This window comes from Anas acuta, chromosome 2, assembly GCF_963932015.1.
Source record: "Anas acuta chromosome 2, bAnaAcu1.1, whole genome shotgun sequence".
In the NCBI taxonomy this organism is placed as follows: domain Eukaryota; kingdom Metazoa; phylum Chordata; class Aves; order Anseriformes; family Anatidae; genus Anas; species Anas acuta.
In genome coordinates, this window is record NC_088980.1 from 32,122,833 (window position 1) to 32,146,728 (window position 23,896).

Genomic DNA, 23,896 nt, shown 5'->3' on the forward strand with positions numbered 1-23,896 from the left:
TGTGTGAAGAAATCTTGAAGTCATTTCTCAGCCATATTTTTTTGCCTAGTTGATAGGCAAAAAAAAAAAAAAAAAACCCACAAAAGCAAAGAAGAGCAGGCTTTTATGATAATGTCATCATCGGCTCCCAGCTTCAAACACTTCTGCGGCTTTTGAATTGTCATTTATAACTTGGAACTGAACCGACCCATAATTCCCTTGATGCATTTAGAGAAATTGATAACAGACTGCTTCTTTTATGGCTCAGAGGAGGCAACTCCAATCACATCACTATTGGCAGTCAATATTATTTTCTGACATGGTTGTAAAAGTATAAAGGGGCTTATGGCATTTGTTTAGATGAGGAATGGGCTCTCAAGCTGTGCTGGGGTTTATGGGTCCAGATTACTTGAGAAGCAAAGGGAATATGATGTTTGCAAACAGGATATGATTTTATTTAAGTGTGGGTTTCATACGTTGTTCCCTGGGGATTGCCCTGCAGACAGAAGAGAATTTCACTTTTATCATATAAAATTGGGCAGTTATCCAATCCCCCCCTGCTCTTTCCCCCTCAAAGACACTGCTCCAAACCTGTAATGTGTAAAGTCAGAACTCTAAACTGCAAGAGGAGGAGCTATGGGAGAACACCACCCTGCAAGAAATTAGACTTTTGCAGAATAAATCTTTAGAAAGCTGAACAGAGTGGTTCATGCACTAAATGCTGAGCCATCTGAGTAGCTAAGAATGGCTTCTACATACTGGGAAAGTCCATTGCATTTTCTCTAATTTTGCTGTTGTGGCAGAACAGGAATGAGTTTTTCTTCTGGGATAAGCTGGTCTTGTTTCATTAACTGGAATATAACTCATATCTTTTATACCAGAAAAGAATTTGGCTTGTAACAATCAGAAAAGAAATATGAAGCTATAAAATCTCTCCATGTTTTTTCCAAATCCTACAAAATATTCGTAGCATCTCTCTAAATCTTCTGAATGTGGAGTTTCTCCCTAGCGTTCCATGTTGTGATAGGTGGACAGTACCTCTTTTTGTCCTGACCACACAGGAAGAATGCAAGAGGAAAGGCAACATCTTACTAGTGCACATATTTAGTAAGTCAACCAGGAAACAAATTGTTTTCTGCTGCTTCTCATTCTTCTCTTGATCTCACCAGTCTGTGTGAAGGAAGAATTTTCAGACTTTACTTTTACAAATTAGTTCTCCTCTTATAAGAATTAATGGTATCAACCTGGTACCATGGTGTAAAAATTAAGAAGGTATTGTTGATAACACTGTGTCTTTGTTGCAGATTTTAGGGTCCTAGATGTTCTGCAGGTCTCTCCTGATATCTAAATCTGGCTGTAATGAAATCAGACTCAGTATGGTTTGTGCACTCAAACTAAACATCACCTCCACATAGGTGTTACAATTAAATTGTGTCCTTCCACGGGCATAATCCTGTCACAATATCAACCAAAATTAAGTCTGTTTCCTTGTTTGGTGAAAGTAATTCCTAGAAGCTCAGCTACCCAGTGTGAAATCTCCCACTCTGAAGTCATCGATATAGCTTGTGTTGATGGCCTTATTAACCTCCTGATATTTTCCAGTTGTAACAGTTTGGAGAAGATTGCAGGAGATTTTTGTGAATAAAAGACTTATCTCCTAAGCCTCCCCTGGCTACACCATCCCTAAAAAATTCCAAGGTTTAATCAACACAAATTCACAACAGCATTGTACTTTCATTAAGGTATTTTGCATGACTATTCAGGACTCAGGGTTACACAGTTCTGACTCTGTGACGTTTTCTGCAGAGGTAATCAAAATATGTGGTGAAAACAGTCATCCTGATGCCACCCCACAGTGCGATGCAAGGCCAGTAGACATGGGACTGGAGGTTTGTCAGCCTGGAGCATGCAGGGGTCCGCATGGGACACTCAATGCATTTCCAGACAAACTTATATAGGCTATCTACAGGATGGGGGAATGAGGGTATAATGTACTCCCAGTTGCTCTGGCAAGCACTCTTTTAGGTGTCATACCCCTGTCATTTGTGACAGTTCAGGTCAGCTTAGAACTGACTGGACCATGTTTTGGAGGAATGAACCATTTCTCACTTTACTGAGGCTCTCTTACACAGGCATTCTTAGATGTACTACTGAAACACCCAAAGCAAGAGCCTGGCTATCCTTGCTTATTTGTGTAGCCATTAGAGAGACATGTGGACCATTAGAGCAGGACTCAGTCCATCTACGATCTGAGGAACTGTCTGGAAGTACTTGATTCCCTCCATTGATAGGGACTTTAAGCAACTAAGTTCCTAATTTTAGGCACATTAGTTTTAGAAAAAAAAAAAAAAAAAAAAAACAGGAAGTTTGATAATGCAAATCTGGATGATCAGAAGAAGAAATAATTAGATATTCCTCCATTAGCAAGGTGCAGAGACTTCATCTGCAGATCTGGAACATGCAATGGTATCTCACCTCTAGTAGAGTGGAGATGCTGTATTTAGCATATGAATATAGTGCCCACAACAAAGGGAAACAATTTCTTCAGACTGAAAGGCAGATACTTTGTCCTATTCTTGTCCATTTGTGGCACAGAGGTGGCCCGGTGTATACCACAGGTCATGATGTTTAATGAGAAGCAAAACTGTTCAGCTGAGAGACATAGTTCCTGACATCACTGCAGGCAGGCCTATTTTAGAAATGTCTCAGTCTGCTTTAAATTGTAGCAGGTGAAGATAGAGAGCTCAAGAGTGGTAATCTGCTAACTTGGGTGCTAAAGGTAATCCTGTGCAGAATTTGGTCCCTTAGAAAATTTGTGTTTTTAATTTGTGTGTCTATTTATTTATTTATTTATTTATTTTCCCATTTTTAACAGAGGAGCATTTTTGCTTGGTAGTAGACCAGATTCAAATTGTAAACAAAGATACATGACATAGAAGAAAGAAAATTATTTTGAAGCTAATGAGCTATCATAAAATCAATCCTTTTAAAATCTTACCTCATTTTGCATGTGTATGTTTGTGTGTTTTTTTTTAATTACTGTGTTACGTAAGGCCAGCAATATGCAAAGAAGCCCGCTTATTTCCTAGGATATTAAACATATATATATATACTAAACATATATGTATTTATGTTAAGTGTAAATAGTGGAATAGTGTTATATACAATAGTATTGTATACAAATTCACTCTCCATATATGCAATTAAATTTGATGGGAATTCAGTAAAGAAAGGAGAATTCACATGTGCTCTTTAAAAGCACATCACATCTTTATTGACAGAATTTAGCCTCCAAGATGGACAGAAAAAATCTCTGAAGAGGAAATGTTGATGTGCTACTTGTCTGAATAAACACAGGTTCTAGCAGAGCTCCATAGACAGAAATGACAGAAAGATCATATCTACGGCCAAGAAGAAAGCTGAAGTGCTATGTATTGCTAATTTTTTTTTCAGCAACAAATTGCCAATTTAAAAAAAAATGTCATATAAAACTTGTTTTCCTGTAATTATGTGCATTACAACCAGCTACACATTGTTTTATCTGTTTGCTCATGAACCCTTGGAAACTGCATGATCAAACGTAAGAAGGCAGTTGCACAAGCATTTTCACACACTAATCCATTAAAACCTAAAACAAATGTCAAGTTGAATTAATAGAGTACTCAGAGCTAGGTCTGTAAGTGCAGTAACATTTTTACAAGCATCTGGTGATATATGCCACATATCTGAGACTTGAATCTGGGCCTAAGTGTTTTATTTATGAGTTTTGTCTGAAAACAAGTTATAATCCACATCTAATCCATGCCATCCTCCCTCCATTCCCCCTACCAATGATGCACACATTGCTGTTTCATTAAGGTTTTGAGATCCTTTTGGGTGTTTAATGCATGCTTTCTAAGACCCAGAGATTCTAAATGCTTGTCATAATAGGAAGTTTAGGAGAGTCAATGAATAAAACTACTTCAGAAGATATTGTTGTGTTCAGCTTTCAGCTTGATTTAGGCTGATTCTATTCTTATTCTTATTTTGAATACAAATAGATTTGTTTTTAAATACAGACATCATGTATTTACTGGATTTTTTACAAACCTCCATGTGAACTCCCTTTGTAAGGAAATAGGGGTGCTGCACTTATTTTTCTGAGGTGGACCACCTCCATCAATAACTATGGTAGGGATTCAATTTTTATTTTCTGCTTAGAAATATTTTGTTAGTATTTTCTGAAAATTAATTTTGTTTTATAATAGCTGTACAAGTTAGATCATTATTGGCAGGTAACACTTGAAAATGTTATATATCCTACATGTAGTAGGTACAGGTACTGTCAACATTCCTTATTGCACTGTAAGAGGCTTTTGAGGTCAGAATTAATAGCTGCTAAAATTCTTTTTAAAAGTACATTTCCATGATTATTATAGCTGGTAAATTAGTCTGCAACTCGAACAACAATTCTTCTACAATTCAAATGCTGCAGAGAAGCCGATGCAAACCAAGTGAATTCCACCTTTTTTTTTGTTCAAGCAATGATCTGTGAAGATCCTTTGAACTATTCATCCCAGTGGAGTCTAAAGATTGCATCCCTTTCACAATTTGTTTGTAAATCATACTGGAAGTATGAAAAATTGATATTCTGGGTACTCCCTATGGCAGGCATTTTGGATTAAAGCAGTTGGAAAGACCTTTGACAAAACAAGTCTCTGATACAGCTGTAAAGTAACAGTAAAAATAAAGGAAGCTCTTGGTACATATTTTTCCTAAAGTAGCCCACTTTCACAAACTTCCTCTGTGGGGGATTTATGGAAGAGACGTCAGCCTTTTCTCCTTTGTTCCTTACTGAGTGATGTGGTTGACAGGCCATTCATTAGAGGTTGTTCCTCAGAGATGATGTGCGCACCTTCGCTTCTTTAGTCATGGTGAGATGAAACAGCAGCTGAGAAGCACGCTGAGGACCTTTTGCTTCTTAGTGGAAGTCACAGAGGTGATGAATGACCACGAGTACATCTGTAGGAGTGGGAAGTGAGAGCTGTGAGCGTGGCACCTGGGAAACTGCACTGCTCATGGTCACGAGCAACATATTCCAGACTTATATACTGGCATTCACTGGCACTAACTCTCTCCAAGAATGGCAGACTTGTTGCTGGAAATAAGAGCAAAATGCCACACGCAAGTTTTAGAGGTTGCAACACTTCAGGAAAACATTTCATTTCTATTTTCATGCCAGGGAAATGAAAAAACTCAGTGATGGAAACATGTTTGCTCTGGCATGAGTGGAAGAGTGTGAGACTGAATGCTTTTAAAACTAAAACAAAGGAATTTGCTCTGCAATACACAAGTTTTATTCAATTGTGGTATCACTAAATAGCTCTGTACCCTCACATATTATTCCTCGCAGAGGGCTTAATCAGTTTGTTTACTGCAAATAGCTACAATGTTGTTAGCTAACTAGGTTTTATTTACTTCACAGTTTTATAAGCATTTATATCTAAGGACAGCATTTTTTTTATATAGTAGTTTTTCCAGATTCATGTTGAAATATCGCAACAGAAATGCATACTGAATTAACTTCCACATAAGAATAGTTGAGCCCTACCTCTGCTCTTTAAGAGAGGTGAAACAATAATTTTAAACTTCTATGAATAACTGCTTCTTTTTAGCTTGTTGTGCAGGTTAGTGTACACATAGCACTGCTATCACTGGCCAAAATTTCCATAAGCAGGTAAATGACAGATTGTGTTTTTGAACTATTCTCAGAGAATAAGTAGAATATCTCTGACAGGGACATGTGGTAACTCTTGGAGGACTGGTTTTGATTTTTATGATGGCAACAACTGTGCAGAGAATTCAGAACAGGATGTGAGATTTAGTATATTTTCAATTCCTTTTAGGAATGAAATCAGAATTCCATTGTGGAAGCTCCATTTATGTTGAATAACAAAGTGTGTGTGTGTGTACATGTGTGTGTGACAGAGAGAGAAATGAAACTCTAGGATGCCTTGTCAGAATGTATCGTAGAGCAATAGCTTTGGCTCTCTTTTATATTGCCACCTAGTTATCAGTGAATGTGTATTTAAGACAACTTTGGAACTCACAGTTAATTATTCAAGGAAGGGAAATAACTCATACAAATGAATAAACCACACAGGGTGTGAAAAGTAGTAGGGTTTGTCAGACTGCCAGCAATATATCTGGTCAGCAGAACTGTGATCCAGTGACCATTAGGCAGATCCTGTGACACTTCTGGAGGAAGGACAACTGAGGATGAGGAGTGCAGGGGAAAGGACAAGTTAAAAAAAAAAAAAAAAAAGACAGTTATAAATATATTATAAGAATGCTGATGAATTATTATGCCACTTTTTGCCTCTCTGAGGTTCTAGATAGATATTACTAGATTAGATATTATAGGTAGCAGGACATGTAGCTTTTCCAGTTTTAGCAAATACGGGGATTTCAGAAAGGACCTTATGTAAACAGTCTCCCTCTCAGAAGCCTTTCCATGTCTTTCCTCTCCATCTTTACACACACACATACCACTACCTGATGAAGGCATAAGGAGTTGGTAACTTTCAAATTCATAGTCAGTCTATCTTAACATGAAATATTCTAGCCCTGAAAGTGGTACAGTACAAGGTTTCTATCTGCTACATCTCTGCTGTTTCTTAGCTTGTTTTCAGTATGCTTAAAGTCTTCATTGTGAAATTCAAGTTATCACATTGGTACTTCTTGCAGGAAACAGTCATATTATTCATATTCTTTCATTTTCTTTTTCTTTTTCTTTCTTTCTTTCTTTCTTTCTTTCTTTCTTTCTTTCTTTCTTTCTTTCTTTCTTTCTTTCTTTCTTTCTTTCTTTCTTTCTTTCTTTCTTTCTTTCTTTCTTTCTTTCTTTCTTTTCTCTCTTTCTCTTCCTCTCTTTCTTTCTCTCTCTTTCTCTTCTCTTTCTTCTCTTTCTTCTCTTTCTCTCTCTCTTTCTTTCTCTCTTTCTCTCTTTTGTGTAAAGCTGGGTATTTCTGCACGCAGCACTTGAAACATTAGTAGCATTCACTCAGGAAAAGTTACCTACATTTCTTTTCACTTAAGTCATTCCTTTCCTCTTTAATGCCTCCACATCCACTTCAGGGACAGGTAGCTTAATTTCTATCATCTGTAGCTTTACAGAGTATTAGCTTTGCTACACATGCCAATGATTGAGCTATACTAGATGTGCTTGAAAAAGTCTACAGCCTACACTGCTCATTCAGGAAACTCGGACTGAAGTAAATCCATATGTGTGTTTAAAAGTTTAGTATTCAGATAGGGCTTGTGTTTTCTGGCTCTAGCTGTTATCATGCACAATCCTTCTTTGAAGAGCTGCAGTAGTGATAGGCTTTTTGATAACGAAATGTGTGGTATGCTCATAGTTTACCTCTGACATTTTGAGGCTTTGAAAAAGCATTCTTTTTCATTTTGGTTAGATATTCCAAATACTTTCCTACACTGACAATTTTTAAAAGGATTCTTGAATTAAAATAATGCATGTAACTAAGCAGAATTTCTCTGTTAGAACCAAACTACAAATCTGTATTTTCTGTAATTTTTTAACATCTTCTAAAAAAAATCCAAAATCAAGGGAGTTTTTATTAAATTCTTAGGCTACTCCAAAGCACTTACAGAACAAAAATAAAAGAAAAAAAAATAAAAAAGTAAAAAAAGTTTATTAAATTCCATCTGACTTTATCATAGACTGTGATTTAGAAGCTATTACATTTGTCACAAGGTTATGCATACTTAGCACCTAGATGACTGTCAGATAAATTCGATCTATACCTGAAAGAGAACCAGAAATCATAATCCTATAGTCTTTACTCTTATAAAATCCAATCATTTCATCTCACAGGAATAAAAAGCATATCCAGTAGGATTTTACATAGTTGTATTTCATATACAGCATGACAACTAGGCCAGATAGTAGCTGTTATTTTAACAGATTTGCCACTTATATCACTGTATTACAACAGCAAGTTGCAAACAAAAAAATTGAATAACACACACACACACACACAAATCTCTGTTTAAGCGCCTTTAATATTTAAGGTAATATATTGCATTAATAGAGAGATAAAATGGAATGGCATATGGATATTTTCTAGTTGTGACAGCTAAAGTTTTGGCTGTAGGATGAAAGTTTTCTAGGTTGTTCTTCAAGAGATATTTCTCCAAAATTCTGTCTGAATTTTGCATGACTATGGAACAGACTTTAACATCCAAATTTATAATACTTTACCTTTTCAGGGTAATTATATTCATATCAGTATGTTAGTTTTCTTATAATAACTCTGTACTAAGATATGCAGCTTCAGTTGGCTAACTCTGGCTTTAAGAATTTGCAGTTTGTTGTATGTACTATGCCCAGAAGATCAACTACAATATTCCCCAAGAGATCAGCTAAAATATCCTGAATTTCCTGTGTACTTTTAGGTGGTCATTTCTAAAAATCCCTTGAGAGATGCTATTTTGTCTCCTGATTGCCCATTTACATCCAGTCCAGGTACAATTCTGTAATGAAGGGAATATTGTAGTAGAAGATATTTGGTCTCATTGTCCCAGTTCAGTCTCCTCACACTTAGCTGAAAGCGGAAAATGATAAATGCCGTATCCTGGCCAATACTCGGTGTTCAGCAGTTGGAGAAACTGCCGTCTCATGTGTCAGAGCAGACAACTGTCTTGAAGGGTGGGTACTCTCAAGCTGTGGTTACAATTTTAACTTAATCGGCCTTCCTGGAAATGAATCATAGTCCCTTTGAGGATGCAGACTCCTGCTTGTGCCCTGGTGTACCGAGCAGCTGCCACTGAATCATTTTCATCAGCCACTCCTTCATGTTATCCTTAATTTGCTAGCCATAAAAATGGCAAGAAAGTACTCCCTCCCAGCCCTCTTGTTGATACTTCTTTATTTAAAGTACTGCACTGTATTTTTCAAACTTTATTATGGTTTGATTAAATTGATTTAACCAATGACCTCTACTTATTTATTTCCTTATTTGTTTTAAAAATAAAATTGATTCACAGTTGCTTTAAAGCAGCAGAGAGAGAACCTGAAGTTCTGCCTAATGTTAAATACATCATGATATTTTTACTACTTGGTTTCTTTCTGGTTTCTTGCTGTAATTTCCTGAGCTACCTACTGATTTGTGTCTCAGGCTACCAATCTGCAAAACAAATTTAATAAATCATCCTGTATCAAGCTGATGATGCTTAATTGTGTTTAGACAACTTTTTGAGATTCTCAGACAAAAACACAATGTGTTGTTATTATTGTTATTCTGAACTTTGCAAGAACAGTCTAGGCTTTTTATTCAGGCCTATTGTGAATAGGAATTATTTTAATTAGTTCTGCTGCATGAACACAAAAATGATCAAAATGATAGAAAATTCAGGTCCAGCAAACTGAAAAACATGATCGTTTTAGTAGCTTGAAATATAATATTATTGTAACAGTAATGGTGAAGACATTTGACAGGTGTAGAGAGAAGATCAAACTTCTTTCTGTTTCAAATGACTAATCAGAGAATTCCTCAGAACTTCCACAGTCGAGCAGCATTTGCATTCATTTTCAATTATTTAATTTCTTTCTCTCTTTCTTTCTCTTTTTCTTTCTTTCTTTCTTTCTTCCTTTCTTTCTTTCTTTCTTTCTTTCTTTCTTTCTTTCTTTCTTTCTTTCTTTCTTTCTTTCTTTCTTTCTTTCTTTCTCTCTTTCTTTCTTTCTCTCTTTCTCTCTTTCTCTCTTTCTCTCTTTCTCTCTTTCTCTCTTTCTCTCTTTCTCTCTTTCTCTCTTTCTCTCTTTCTCTCTTTCTCTCTTTCTCTCTTTCTCTCTTTCTCTCTTTCTCTCTTTCTCTCTTCTCTCTTTCTCTCTTCTCTCTCTTTCTCTCTTTCTTTCTCTTTCTCTCTTTCTCTCTCTCTTTCTCTCTTTTTCTTTTCTTTTCTTTTCTTTTCTTTTCTTTTCTTTTCTTTTCTTTTCTTTTCTTTTCTTTTCTTTTCTTTTCTTTTCTTTTCTTTTCTTTTCTTTTCTTTTCTTTTCTTTTCTTTTCTTTTCTTTTCTTTTCTTTTCTTTTCTTTTCTTTTCTTTTCTTTTCTTTCTTTCTTAAGAAATTAGGAACAGAAGCTTCTGGTTCAAACTTATAACATGTCTCAGTGTACTTGGAAGTTATCCAAATAGCATCTGCCACAGTATTTTGTCTGTCCCTAAACGTTTCTCTTTTCATGATAAATTTGTGCGGTATGATACTACTAAATGCACTTCCCATGGAGCATCAAGGAAGTCTGTCTGTCTCTCTAGATGTTTTTTTCAGACTGTTTCACACCATCATGTCTGCTTGGCATAGTAGCATAAAAGGGATATGCAACATTTCATCTATACTATGTTGTTTGTTTCTGCAAATAAATAGTTACTAAAAATATATTTCAGAAGTAAAATGTTGGGTTACTGATTGAAGCTGTAGAACAGTACCGCTTAGCTGTCTTTATAATATTTTTTTTATATTTTACAATTAAAATATCTTTATTTTATCTTTATATTTATATTTTCATATAATGTTTAAGTTGTTATAAAGAGTGATATAAAGCCTTTCGGTCAAAACTTAGCAGTCCATCAAAACTGGAGATACAGCAAGGGTGGTACTTCAATTTATTTCATTTTATTTTTTTGTCTATGGCAATGGTAAGTAGTGAAATTAAGCTAAACAGTGAATCATTGTGATTTCAATCGTTTAAAAATGATGCCTGCCTGGGTAAGAAAGAAAAGCTTTTACTGCTAATTTTAAAACACATCATGATCTGGGCTGCTGGTCAGTTTCTGTTGGCATGCTTTTTTGGGACAGCAGTGGCTTCTCCTGTGGGACCTCATGTCCCTCGCTGGCAGCCCCCCATCCCCACCAATGTAAGGACCCGGTGCAGGGCGTCCACTGGCCGGTGAGCAGGCCCAGCCTGGCCGATGTAATGCTGTTTGTAATGAGAAATCTAAACAGGGAATGGCAGCGAGGCATGACAGGAATGTGTTTCCATTGGAGAAGCCCGTGCAGAGAAAAAGCATAAGTAAAGCCATGTCCAGAAGGCCTTTCAGCTGGCCCGGACGGAAGACTGATGTTATTGTACACGGGCTGTCACGCTGCCAGCCCTCCCTCACGGGTTTGTTTTCTCTCATGCTCTCCCTCTCCCTTTCCCTCTCCCTCTCTCCCTTGCCCTTCTCTTGGGGCCGGCTGTTTGCTCAGGTGGACAGTGACACCGTTTGGAACGAGCTGCACTCGGCTGGGGCGGCACGCATGGCGGTGGGCTGTGTCATCGAGCTGGCGGCCCGCGTGGCCTCCCGGGAGCTGAAGGTGAGGTCCGGGCCACGCGGTGGGTGGGAGGCAGGGAGGTCCGGGGGGGCTGAAGGCAGGCCTTGTTCGCCCGCTCCGCACTGCTGGGTGGAGGGAGGGGAAGAGGGAGGATGGCCACCAAGGTGTGGCAGCCCCAGTGGCTCTTCGAGGTGGCCACTGAGCCTCACAGGAGATAGATTTGCAATTGATGCTCTGAAGTAGTGCTGTTTTCTTCAGAGTGCTACAGCCTGAGGTGAAGTTACTTGTTGCGTGCATGTAGCTGGCAACTTGCTGTGGAACTGCCTTTTGAAGTGTGTGTTGTTGTTTTTTTTCTTTTTAATATGATTTAGTCACGTGCATGACCTCATGATACCACCCAGAGAGAGGGGAGGCAATTGGTGGGCAAACAGGTTGTCAGGGAAGAGGGACGCTGTTGATGAGGGGAGTAATGATCCAGAATACGCCTTCCCGTCAGCAGCTCCACACTGACTGTCCCTCATTGTTCTTCCTGGACAGCTTTTCTTCCCTATCTCCTTTCTGCACGATCCGCAAAGAACGATGTACAAAACCCAAATTATCCCCAGTCTAAACAATTTATAAAAGTTCCAGACCTGACGGACTTTGACATTTTATTTGGTATTTTAACAGCCCTATTTAAAGGTACACCATATGCAGCCTGGATGCAGTCTTGCCCCAATAAACATTGTTGGAGCTAACACGTCTCCTTAATGAAACTGTTTATACTCTTTCCAGTCCAAACACTAATGGATTCAGTCCTGTTTGCAAAATCAAGATAGGAATAAATATTTTAGAATTAGCATTATACAATGATTTTTTTTTTCCCAAAAAATTCCGAAATGTAATGGAACTTGGGAATTTTCTTCCTCTATATCTGTCTTATTTCAGTCAAAATACATTAGCTACATATTAGGTGAAGAGTACATATGTTTATGTGTACATATATATATATATAAAGGGGTATAAAATATATAGGTATGTAAAGGAGCATTCAGTTAAAATACAGTATTATATCTCTGATCCAGTCAAATGTGATTACTAAACTTTTGCGTTCAGATACTGAAATCATCAGCCAGGTGCTACACCAAGACACTATAATTTTTGAAATCTCAAATCAGGGAGAGGCATATCCATATGGGATCTTGCACATCTTTTCTGATGGGCACTTCAGCTTTCAGGGTTCGGTAGGATTCAATACACAACTCTCTAAACATTATTCCCACACAACGAGAAGTAGGGCTTTTTACCCTTTTTTTTTTTTTTTTTTTGGCCTTTGGTGACTGTAGGACATGTCAGTCTTTAAGATGATATGCAAGCAAATTTTGATAAGAATAGTGAGATATGCCCTGTGCACAGTTAGCCTAAGCAGTGTCTGCTGAGAATCTATACTGTTTATCTCTGTGCATTTGTGGTGTCTTTCCATGGTGTGATTGCGCTTGATTATTTATCTCTGTGATGGACAGATGGAAAGAATCAAACATCATCCACTGTGAGACCTTGGTTGCTGATGGAGTTGCAACAAACTGTAAATAAATACTTTAAATTTAATACTAATTTGTAGTTTACTGTAAAATTATTGTTGATCTTAAATAGAATCTTCATCTGCAGTGGAGAGGACTGGAACAATCTCATTCCTCCTCCAGCTGAGACATAGGTAATTGTTCAAAACATGTGCCAAGTCACTGTTTTACCCCAAACCATGAGGAAAGTAGGAATGGAAAACATTTGCTGTGAAAGCGAATCAGCAATACTCATGCCATTCCCAATACGCGTTTAACCTGCTACTGTACTTCCAGCATGAAGTCCAGTGGCTTACGTGCCACTATGCTGACTGTATGAACTAACAATCTGCATGTGGTATTTATAATTTAAAATGAAAAAACCCATGGAAAAGTTATTAAGGCCTGGCTGACAGAAGAAAAACATGCTAGCAGAAGTTCTGGAAATAAACTGATCCTGATATTTTTGGGCAGAATCCTCGTATGTTTACTTTGTCACTGCATACAAACCTGGATTTTGCTCAATACTCTTGTATAGTAAATTGTATCAGGGGATTTTTTTGCAGTGTATTCTGAGGCATTCTACATGGTGTTCACATGTGAATTTAGGTAGCTGTGAGATTTTAGCCCTACAGATCTGTATGTGTCAGTCTACATTTATGATGACTTTACATATTGCTTTTTGATCTTGCTGCAATTCTTCCTCTAGAAACATACATGTTGCACTGATCAGCTGTTTCTAGTACAGGTAAAATGCCAATTCTGTAGCATACTTGTAAAGATCTGAGAGGAAGTAAGTGAAGCTGACCACTTTCATGTTCATTCATTGAGCAAATATGCATGTGAAGTAACCATCTGGGGCCTGTACTGTGAGCCCTGAGTGGGAGGATTAAGCTGTGATGGGAATCTGGAAAGGTCTGCCACAGCTTCAGAATCTTTGGATGACAAAAAAGGCCTTCCAGAATTGTGCATAAGCTATAACAGCTCTGCAGCATGTAAACAGCAAGATGAGAGCAAGTAAGGAAACATGCTGTAATTTTTCCCTGGCAGTTTATAGTATGGATTGTTATCAGATGGTGCACTGTCAGTTTGATGTCACCTTAAGAAAAATACTAAATTATGAGACAGGACACACAGATTTGTTCTGAAATCCCACAGTTGCCTGCGAAGAGCTGCATGTCCTGCAGTTCACAGTGGCAGACTTAAAATACAGAGCAAGGAATTCCCACAGGGCAGTGATTCAGACTGCAGCAGCAGAGGCAGTGGATTATCTACCCAGTGCAATGGAGAAAGAATCATAGAATCATAGAATATCCCGAGTTGAAAGGGACCCACAAGGATCATGAAGTCCAACTCCTGGCACCACACAGGTCAACCCAAAAATTCAGACCATGTGACTAAGTGCACAGTCCAAATGCTCCTTAAACTCCAACAGGCTTGGTGCAGGCCCAGCATAGGTGCCTTCCTCTGAAACAGTTCTGGAGACATTAGGGTAACCTTAGAGTAAAACTTTATAGAATAGACAAAGTTTGAGACAAGAAGCCTCAGGAATGAGACATTGAAGTAATTTGTTTTAGTGCTGTTTAGATGTAAGAATTACCAAATTTGTCAGTGTAGCTGGGTGTAAGCTGCTCAAACATTTCTTACAGCTTGATGAATCAATGCATATATTTTTGTAAAGTCTAACAAGGTTTTCCTAAAATAAAAGTGAACATAATATTTTATTTTATGGGTATGTATGCAGTCAATTTAGAAAAACAAATAAACAAACCACCACAGGATTTACAGTACTGGAGACAAATGTCCTCCTCACTGCCTGGAGTATAGAAAATAACACAGACGGTCCCATACTGACTGGCATCTGACATTTAAACTCCATTTTAGGAAGGAAACAACTTTTCAATTTCCATGCTTACTCCAGTCTCTGCTGACATTGCTTGCATAAAATGATAGTAGTATCTCTATGCTGTAAGTATGTGCTGCTAAGAAAAATGGTAAGTCTACAAAATCAATTGTGAGCCTACAGAGCAATTGAGGGATTCACAGCACAGTCGGATGTGAGTCAAAGTAGTACACAAGGCAAAAGGTTCTCTACTTTATTCTGAATTTCCTGAGTCTGCCAGTCCCATTTCACATAGGTCTTTTCAGAACAGCAACATTTTGTTCATCTGATTTGGACAGTGTTCAAAAACTTGCCAAGAGTTAGAGTTCTCTCCACCATAGTTCAAACCTCTTGTGAGACATCAGGTTTCTTTGATCTTCCTGACAAATGGCAAAAGCATCAATATAACAGTGCTAAGGATGTAAAACAATAGGGTTTACTGAAATTCTGCTGCTGCTGTAAAAGTAAATTGGTTAGAGGGGGAGGCTGGTTTTTCTATTATTATTATTTTGTTTTTATTTATTTATTTTTGTTAATCAAGACAATCCCCTTCTCTGAGGAGACTTAATTCAGGATGTTTTTAATTTGATTATATCAGGTAGGTAAAATCACCTATCAAAATTAAGGATTTTTTGGGTTTGTTTAATAATATAATGAGCATTCATTGAGATCAATTTGATACTCCTTTGAGATAATTTTAATAGAGAATAAAGAATCACACCAGTGAAATATGTAGTATGATAAAAGTGATGTTTTACTGAGCCACATGCTATGTTTTTCCTTTTTTCATTAGTTTATTTGCATGTTTGATGGATGCCATATTAACAATATTACCATATGATGAGATGAGCTTAAAGATTACATGAAGGTTGCCCTTTTTCAAGCTTTTTATAAGTGAGGAAACCTGGTGATGGCTGATGGGGTATTTATATTTTATGTCATCACTGTCACAGCTCTCCCATCTAACTGATTTTGCTCTATCTGCCTTTGCTCTTTTCCCATTTCCCAAAGAGATTTGTGTAGATGATTTTTGCTATTATGCTGGCTAACCACCTTTAGTAGAGTGGAGTACGTGGAACTGGGTGACTGTAGTTCCAATGTAGACATTAGATATACCTAATAAATAATTTCAACACACAAGAGAAGTCTTATGATATATTTCTTGGGATTTGGGAAGTAATGCAGGTAGTGCCCTGCATATGATTTCTTGCACATGGTATGGCTTTTGAACTTGGAATTATTTGTCTCTAGTCTCTAACTAAGGTCAGTTACTTCAGAAAGAGGGTCCTAAAAATCTCCATCTGCAGAGAGAGCATTTTTTTCCTGAAGTTATTATGGAAAATAACAGGACGGTTGTCTTTTAAGGATCTCCTTCCTCTCTTGCATGGCCACAATAGAGATGTGCTAGAAAACGAGAAGGAAATGGTGCATATGGAGACTCAGGCTATACAAACCTTCTGTAGGACCTGAAGGCAGCGCTTCACTTCACAGTGTCCCAGTCAATGCCCGACAATAACTAAGCAGATTTGAGGACCATGTGGCCTAATGGTTTGGCGGCACTGGGAGATGCCATCCTTCCCTGCCCTCCCCTTTTTTTTTCAGGCCCCCTGACCCTGCTGCTTCCCATACATCAGCTCTGATGCTCACCTCACCTCACCTCACCTCACCTCACCTCACCTCACCTCACCTCACCTCACCTCACCTCACCTCACCTCACCTCACCTCACCTCACCTCACCTCACCTCACCTCACCTCACCTCACCTCACCTCACCTCACCTCACCTCACCTCATCTCCTGCCCAGTGTGCTACTTCACTCGTAAGCATCTATGCACAAAGAAACTCTCCCCAATCCTGTGCAGCAGGTACTTCTAAGGTGCATCTAATACTACTAAGAAGTCAAAAGTCAAATAAGTGATAATGTTAGTATGATAATTTGTAATAATTGTACTTTGATGTCTAATGTCCTTCAAAATACTATTTATTCTTATAACAGTTGTTTTATTGTGGTCTGTTTTGTGAATATTAATTGCATCTTGTTTTTTTGGTAACAAAATTTGCATTTCTTTGTCTGTTGCTTTATATCTTACAGTTGACTAGCAGAAAATAAAATAAAAGAAAAGATATCAGTGAAAAAAGTAATTTAAAAAGTGTACATCTAATAAGAACCACCCTATGCAATGGGAAATTAATTTCCATCAGAATGGGCAACTCAGTCCCCGAGCAGACTGTGGTACTAGTGAAAATCCAAAAGGAGCATTTCTGATGTTTTTTTTCTCCAGTTTCAGATGTTCCTATTCAGTACTACTACAAGCTGGAATTAATTATTTTAAATACAGTACCTATAATAAGGATTATTCTATAGTTTACTTTGAATATCCCTTAAATATGTCAACATTGGTGATGGCAACACTCTTTTCTGTGATAGAAACACATAAGTGCCATATATTTTTAATTTGACAAATTTGAAACAGAAAAGACCTACATAGTAAACTGTCAAGAGCCGGTAGATTTCATATTGTTATTCCTTAAAAAAAAAAAAAAAAAGTTTGAATGAATTAATAAGCAATTCTGCAAAAAAAGCACTGAAGAAAAAAAAAACATAAATTAAGAGAGACCTTGCATCTATTTCAGCTGAATCGAGAGAAGCACAAGTTCCTTTTCTTCCTTATTGTGTGTGTGTGTGTGCAAGTGCAAGCACACACATGTGTAGAGTTGCCCTGTTGGTAGTCAGGGGTCATTTAACAGAATAAAAGCAGTTGAAATGAGTTTCCTCCGAACCAGAATCTGATACATTCCTGGAATGGTTCTTTCTGATATGTCAGGTTGAATCAATACCAAAATAAATCTCCTGCATTTGGTCATTGTTACTCTGCTGTCTTTGTGATTCCTGAATAACTTGAACCTGAAACTCTAATTCCAAATGTGCTTGGTTATTACTGACTTCAAGGTCTTTGTTACACAAGGCTATGGAAGAATCATAAGGTAAATTGTACTAGTCTAGTGAATAAACAGGATTAGCTTAATTAATACCCCCCATCTCATAATTTTCTAGTCTTTATAGTATTCCATGTAAAAATCACTCATTCCTTTTCCCAGCTCTACTGCTTTTATTAGATCAAAAATTACAATGAACTGCCTTTCTAAAGACATAACAAAAGAAAAGGGGTGAGAAGTGTCCTCCTGGCCCTACAGTGTCCTTCCTCTGGTAATATTTCAGGCCAACAAATTTCCGTTCATGCTGGAACAACAGCAAATACCACATAACTCTTCTGGTTATGTAGGAAAATCTCCTTTCCTGGGAGTTGCCCTGTGCTCAGGTGGCTCCTAGACAGCTCTCGTGCATGTTCTGCCCTACCTTCATTTCACAAAATCACAGACTCACAGAACTGTAGGGGTTGGAAGGGAACTCAAGAGATCGTCAGGTCAAATTTCTCACGTTCTGCTCTATAACACTCTCCCTCTGCCTTACAAAAAATTCTAAGCAATTTGTAGCAGCTACAAAGGGAAGCTTTTTTTTTTTTTTTTTTTTTTTTTTTTTTCCTGCTACTCAGACTCAGAATTTTTAACAATGTGTAGCATGGAAGAACAGTCATAAATGAATGTTTATTTTACTAGTTTTAGAGATACGATTGATAACAACCATCAAAGTTACCAATAGAGTTTTTTAGATAGTACTTTATATTCTTTGCTTTTACAAAGTTACCAAATTACAAAATTTTATATGGAACTATCTCTTAGAAACTTTATCCCAGCAATTATGGTTATATTTATATCTGAATTACTATTATTATTTCATATAGTAGTACAACTTTAATTATATGTGTGGTATGCAACCTATCTCCATGACCACTCTGTTGTTAAAACTGTTTGTCTGCATTTTTTCCCAATATAGTTCACACTAGTTGTGGCTAAAGAGGCTGTCACAGTTGTATATATGTCAGCCTGCAAGCACCAACTTTTCATATATATTCTCCAGTGCAATCCTTTTAGACCTGCAGGAAAGCAAACAGGGAACTCTTTGTTTCCATCAGAGTTAAACATTTAACGCCCATTTTTGTGTTCTTGGCCTCTGCTAGCTTCCTCTGCAAGACAAAATGGTATTCCCTCATGTCCATTACTGTTTTCTTGGCAAATCTACATGCTGCTAACACTGCTGTGTTAAATCATGGGTTCTTGTTCACTGCATTCGTAGACCCCCAGGGCCAGATACTGGCTCCTGCTCTGGCAGTATGAATAGCTTGTAAAATTGTCCCAAACAGGTACCTGAGGATTGCCTCGCTCTTACACCATTCTTATTCTTACCCTCCCTGCTGGATGGCATAGCTTGGGATCATGTTACAGCAGAAGTGACATGGTAAGAATATGGTTATCTTCTTCAGGGTACCATTTCAAGGGATTTTTGTAGGCAGCTGGGGTTGAAAGCAGCCCTGATGTTTGTTATTGTAGGAGTTAACTGAGTCAGAGGTAGTAGGAAGGTTAAAGATGGCACTAAGGCCACTTCAGGGTTTGCATCCTGTCAGGTATACTCTATGGAGTACCTTTTAAATTTAAAGAAATGCCATTCTATATAACTTTATAATGACACCATTTTATATATATATACATATATATATATATACATATATAAACATAAGGAATATAAATTCTGACAGAAGGAATGGATACATTTCTGTATAATAACTAAAGCAGTTTCAACAAAGAAATGAAGTATTAGTTTCATTCACTCCTGACTCTAATGCTTGTGCACAGTGAAGCAAAAATAAACCCTTCCATGAAAAACAAGTGGCTATGAATGCCACGTAAAAGCACTGCTAATTTTAAGACCTATGGGTTGTATTTGTTAAGGGATTTACATGTAGACATGTAGAAAATAAGAGACTTTAACACCTGATTTTGGATAATGTAGAGCTTCTAGTGCGGTTCTGAATTAGGTACCTGGTCTCCATATGAAATAAACAGAGGTTCCTGAGAAAGCTGTCCTTGGTAACGTGTAGCTACAATCAGCTAGTGCAAGATATTTTCCTGACAGTTTTCTTTTCAAAGGTATGTAGTTGTGAACTTCTAAGTAGAATCACAGAGTGGTTGAAGTTAGAAAGGACCTGTGAAGGTCGTATGGTCTACAGTAGTTCCAGCCTGTCTCTCAACATGCCCGGAGTGCCCGATTGGCTGGGTGGCTTTTGGTCTACTTGGAATCTGGGCAGAGTAAGCTCCCATTGTCCAAACAGGGGAAGAGTGATTGACACCTTGCCATAGTCACCACGTGTTGCTCTAGGGAAAAAGTTCCTAGCTTTGGTTTTATCTCCTTTTGTCACAGAAACACCAGAGGAGCTCTGCTGTAGATAGTCAGTCCAAACTGTGGAGCAACCAACTGTGTTATTATGTTGTTTTGAGTGCTTGTTTTGTCAAGGTCCAGGAAGAGGTATAGTAGGTGCCCAAGCATGATGCGGCTCAATGTTCTGACCCAGCATGCTACAGAAATAATCAACTGTATCACCAAATAAAATGAGGCCACAGTATGGGGATGTACACCTTTCTTCTTTGGAAGCCAAGAGACTCTGGAATAAGGAGACTGGAAAAAGTCTAATATTTTTTCTTAGTTTTTATTTAAGATCTAATTCTGCAATATATTGCAATATCTTTGTGATTTTATTTATTATTTATTTTATTTATTGCAATTTATAAACTGAGTTTCAGCAGGTTTCCCTTTGTTCGTTGTTCAAATATGTACAGATTTTAGAATATGACTATTCAGGCTTTACTCTTTACCCTCAAATTTTACTAGAGGTAAGCACATAATGACACAGACATGAATCCTTTTTCTAATGTTCATGTCTGTCAGTCAGTTTAATGTTCTGTCTACATATAAGGTGTCTGTATCCTAGTATAAATAAGACTCTGTACAAAAATGCTTTGAATTTATGTGTGTTGGCTTCATTTTCAACATATTCCTCTGTGTTACTCTTTCTATCTTTAAAGCAGATTTTTGCCTTTCTGTCTACTGTTCTGAGCTCACTGTCTGGTATTTAAATATTGCCTAACTAAGTGAATTCATGTTCTCTTGTGTGAATACATGGTGTGTTTGTACAAATCTTAAAAGTAGAAGAAACAAAGTGTTTTATCAATTGCATGAAAGTTGCTGTTAAAACTGTATGGTAACTAGTTTTCAGTGTTTGGTAGAACCTTATATGCCTTATCAATGTAGTGTATGCATTGTATCTAAATGTGAATACTGAACTTACTGCAACATTAAAAACAAAACAAAACAAAAACACCATAATAATTGTTCATAACACTAAAGTAAATGTTCTAGATGCCCATGGAGAACCAGAATAGCTTACTTAAGCTCTGGTAGAAGAAAATAAGCCAGCTATAACTAAACAATACTTCCAAACAGTGTTGTCAAAATAAGGAAATAGAAGAGAGAAGTTTAAAGAGTAAATGTTATGTCAAAAAGAGCAGTGTCAATTTTTTTTTGTGTTTGTATTTTCCCCCATAAAATTCTCCCAGATACAACAATCTTAATTATATAGATCTTTTGGGGTTGCTGATAAAGTTAGACAATAATGATCTGTGAGCTGAGGGGCAGCTGTACTCGTTACATGTATTTTTTTCCAAATTCTTACAAATATTGAGAGAACAAAGTACGGGTAGCACAGAGCTCTTTCCACTAATGCCCTCTTCTCTGAGTGTTCTTTCACTTATTCATCTGTACATTCCTCAGCATACACATACTTTATTTTTCATAAATGCTAGAAGAGACATCTTTACAGAATTCTTCTCTAAGTCATATTTTATGTAAAAAGCAACTCAGGAGGATCAGCATTTTAGCTGAGTGTAAAGCTGGTTTGATTCTGAAGACTAGTGCAAGCCACAATGCCTTTTTTTATTGATGCTGTGTTTGATCTATAAACAATTTATATTTCACCTTATTTTATAACCAATTTATATTTCACCTTAGCTTAATAGAAGAGATTAACAGTCTTGACTAGTTGAAATAAAGAGCAAATTTGATGAAGTAATGTTGTTACTTCTGAATCTGGCTTTTTAAAGAGAAATTTGATAATACACACCTTATGATGCACTGCTTCCTGAATATATAATCTAACTTTCCGAACAGAGCTACTTTACCAGTATTTCTACATTTGCCCCTTACCTTACTGCACCATGAAGTGGGAAGAGTTCATTTTTCTTTTATCTCCAGTAGCAAAAAAAATATTGATCATCACTAATCCTACTACTGTCTTTTATAAACATTTCTATACAATTTCAGAACTTGTATTAGAAATTGACTTTAGGGAATGTGCTAAGCTTGTGAGACTGGCAAGTTCCCAAGTTTAATTCATAGTCTGCAGAAATATGGGATATTCATTGCCATCCTTTTTCTACTGTTAGGATTTGTATGTGTGTGTGTGTCTGAATTTATCATTTAGTCCATATAGGAAGTAGGGTCAACACAGTAATCATTTAAAATTTATACCTCAAGCTGCTTTTAGTTCAAATTTTCTCAATCTCAAACAATGTAAGGTTACATGAATTTAGATCAAGAATGGGTTGGTCCTCTCTGCTCATGTTTAAATTTGAATTCTTGACTTCAGAATTGACAACAACAGCTTTCTTTTCCTCCTGTTTAGGTTGTGTTGTGTGTGTGCATGTGTATGTACGCACATGTGCATATTTATGAGATTATGTGCCACTATTCTCAAAAATATTATTTCTGACAATACTATGAAAGGGTGATTGGACAGAAAAAGTGCTTAAGAGCCTCAAATACATTTCAGTCCAGTCTGCCTGCTGCTCTGTTTTGCACTGAGTCAAATATTTTTTTAAGCTGATAATTGAAAACCTATCTTGTTCTTACAGAATGGTTTTGCTGTTGTAAGGCCCCCAGGCCATCATGCTGAAGAATCAACAGCCATGTAAGTACCAGGGAATATTGCCCATCTTGGAGCACTAAGGTTACTGGCAATCACCTGTGTTGTGCATGTCTCTGAAGAACTGTAATTGTTAGCAGATGACTGAAAAGGCTTTCTAGGTACTCCCAGAAGCAGATTTATGGCCTCAGAGATCATATAGCTTTTTTTTTTTTTCTTTTAAATGCTCTGAACATTATTTATAGCTGTTTTCCTGACTGATTTGCTTTCTTATTTCTGTTCTTCCCTATTCCACAGGGGATTCTGCTTTTTTAATTCAATTGCAATTACTGCCAAATACTTGAGAGACAAGCTGAATATAGGGAAGATATTGATTGTAGATCTGGTATGTATTCTTGGCAAGCATCGCACTTTTAGTGCATCTAGATAAAAGATAATGAATTTGTATTTATATGTCAGACCTTCCTGCTTTTAATACCTACAAGTAATAAAGGTGTGCATTTCCTCTGATTTTGGGAACTCATTAAAGCCAGGATGGCAGTACTGAAGCCATAAACATCTATGTTTCACTTTAATGGTGTTAACTGCAATTTAATGAGAAGAAGGCATAGATCAGGGCAACTTTTATGGTCCTTAAATGAATTGATACTTCCACCGTTAAAATAACCCTACAGAACCCAAGTTTACTTTTCCCTACAGAATACAAACTTTAAATAGTCAGATGTGCTTTAAAGAATGTTGTTGCTTTGGTAACCAAATTGGCCAGTTCCCCCAGCTAGCAATGATTCGACTTGTTGTGTACCTTCAATATTATTAAACAAATCAACAGGTCATTCCCTCTAAGAAGTTTTCAATTCATGTATACCAGCTTTTGATGGTTCCCTGAAGGAAAGCTACATGATTAAAAATCCACTTCATTGGATTAGTCTTGTGCAATAGAAGGCATTCTTACACAATGCTTAATAGTTTTAACAAATGGATTATTTAAATGCAGATGACATTTGGCATGTTGTCTGTATTATTTTCATGAATAATGAATTGGAGCTCTGCTTTGCACTTAAAGGATCAGCTCAATGTACAACCCAAGGAAAGTTGAATGCTGATTTATGAGCACCATTTTTGTTTTCTTACAGTTCATGAGGAGGTGTAATAGGGTGTCTGACAAAGCATAGACAGGAAATGAACCCTGGCATCAAAACCTAACCTGTTACATCTGCACTTAATTAATTTTTGCAGGTGATAAAAGATTTAAAGACAAAATATGTTAAAGGGTTTTTGAAGTGCAGAGCTTAATAGTCTAAATCTTGTTCATATCTGC

The 23,896-nt window shown here is 37.1% G+C and overlaps 1 protein-coding gene across 18 annotated transcripts in view; it reads left to right on the top strand.

Moving 5' to 3' along the window:
• HDAC9 (histone deacetylase 9) overlaps positions 1 to 23,896 on the top strand; it is a 476,309-nt gene that overhangs the window by 348,425 nt on the left and 103,988 nt on the right. For all 18 annotated transcript variants that reach the window (XM_068674122.1, XM_068674124.1, XM_068674117.1 and 15 more), the window contains 3 exons: positions 11,220 to 11,327; positions 22,568 to 22,623; positions 22,876 to 22,963. In XM_068674122.1, the coding sequence (XP_068530223.1) occupies positions 11,220 to 11,327; positions 22,568 to 22,623; positions 22,876 to 22,963 (252 nt within the window). The remainder of the gene's footprint in view (positions 1 to 11,219; positions 11,328 to 22,567; positions 22,624 to 22,875; positions 22,964 to 23,896) is intronic.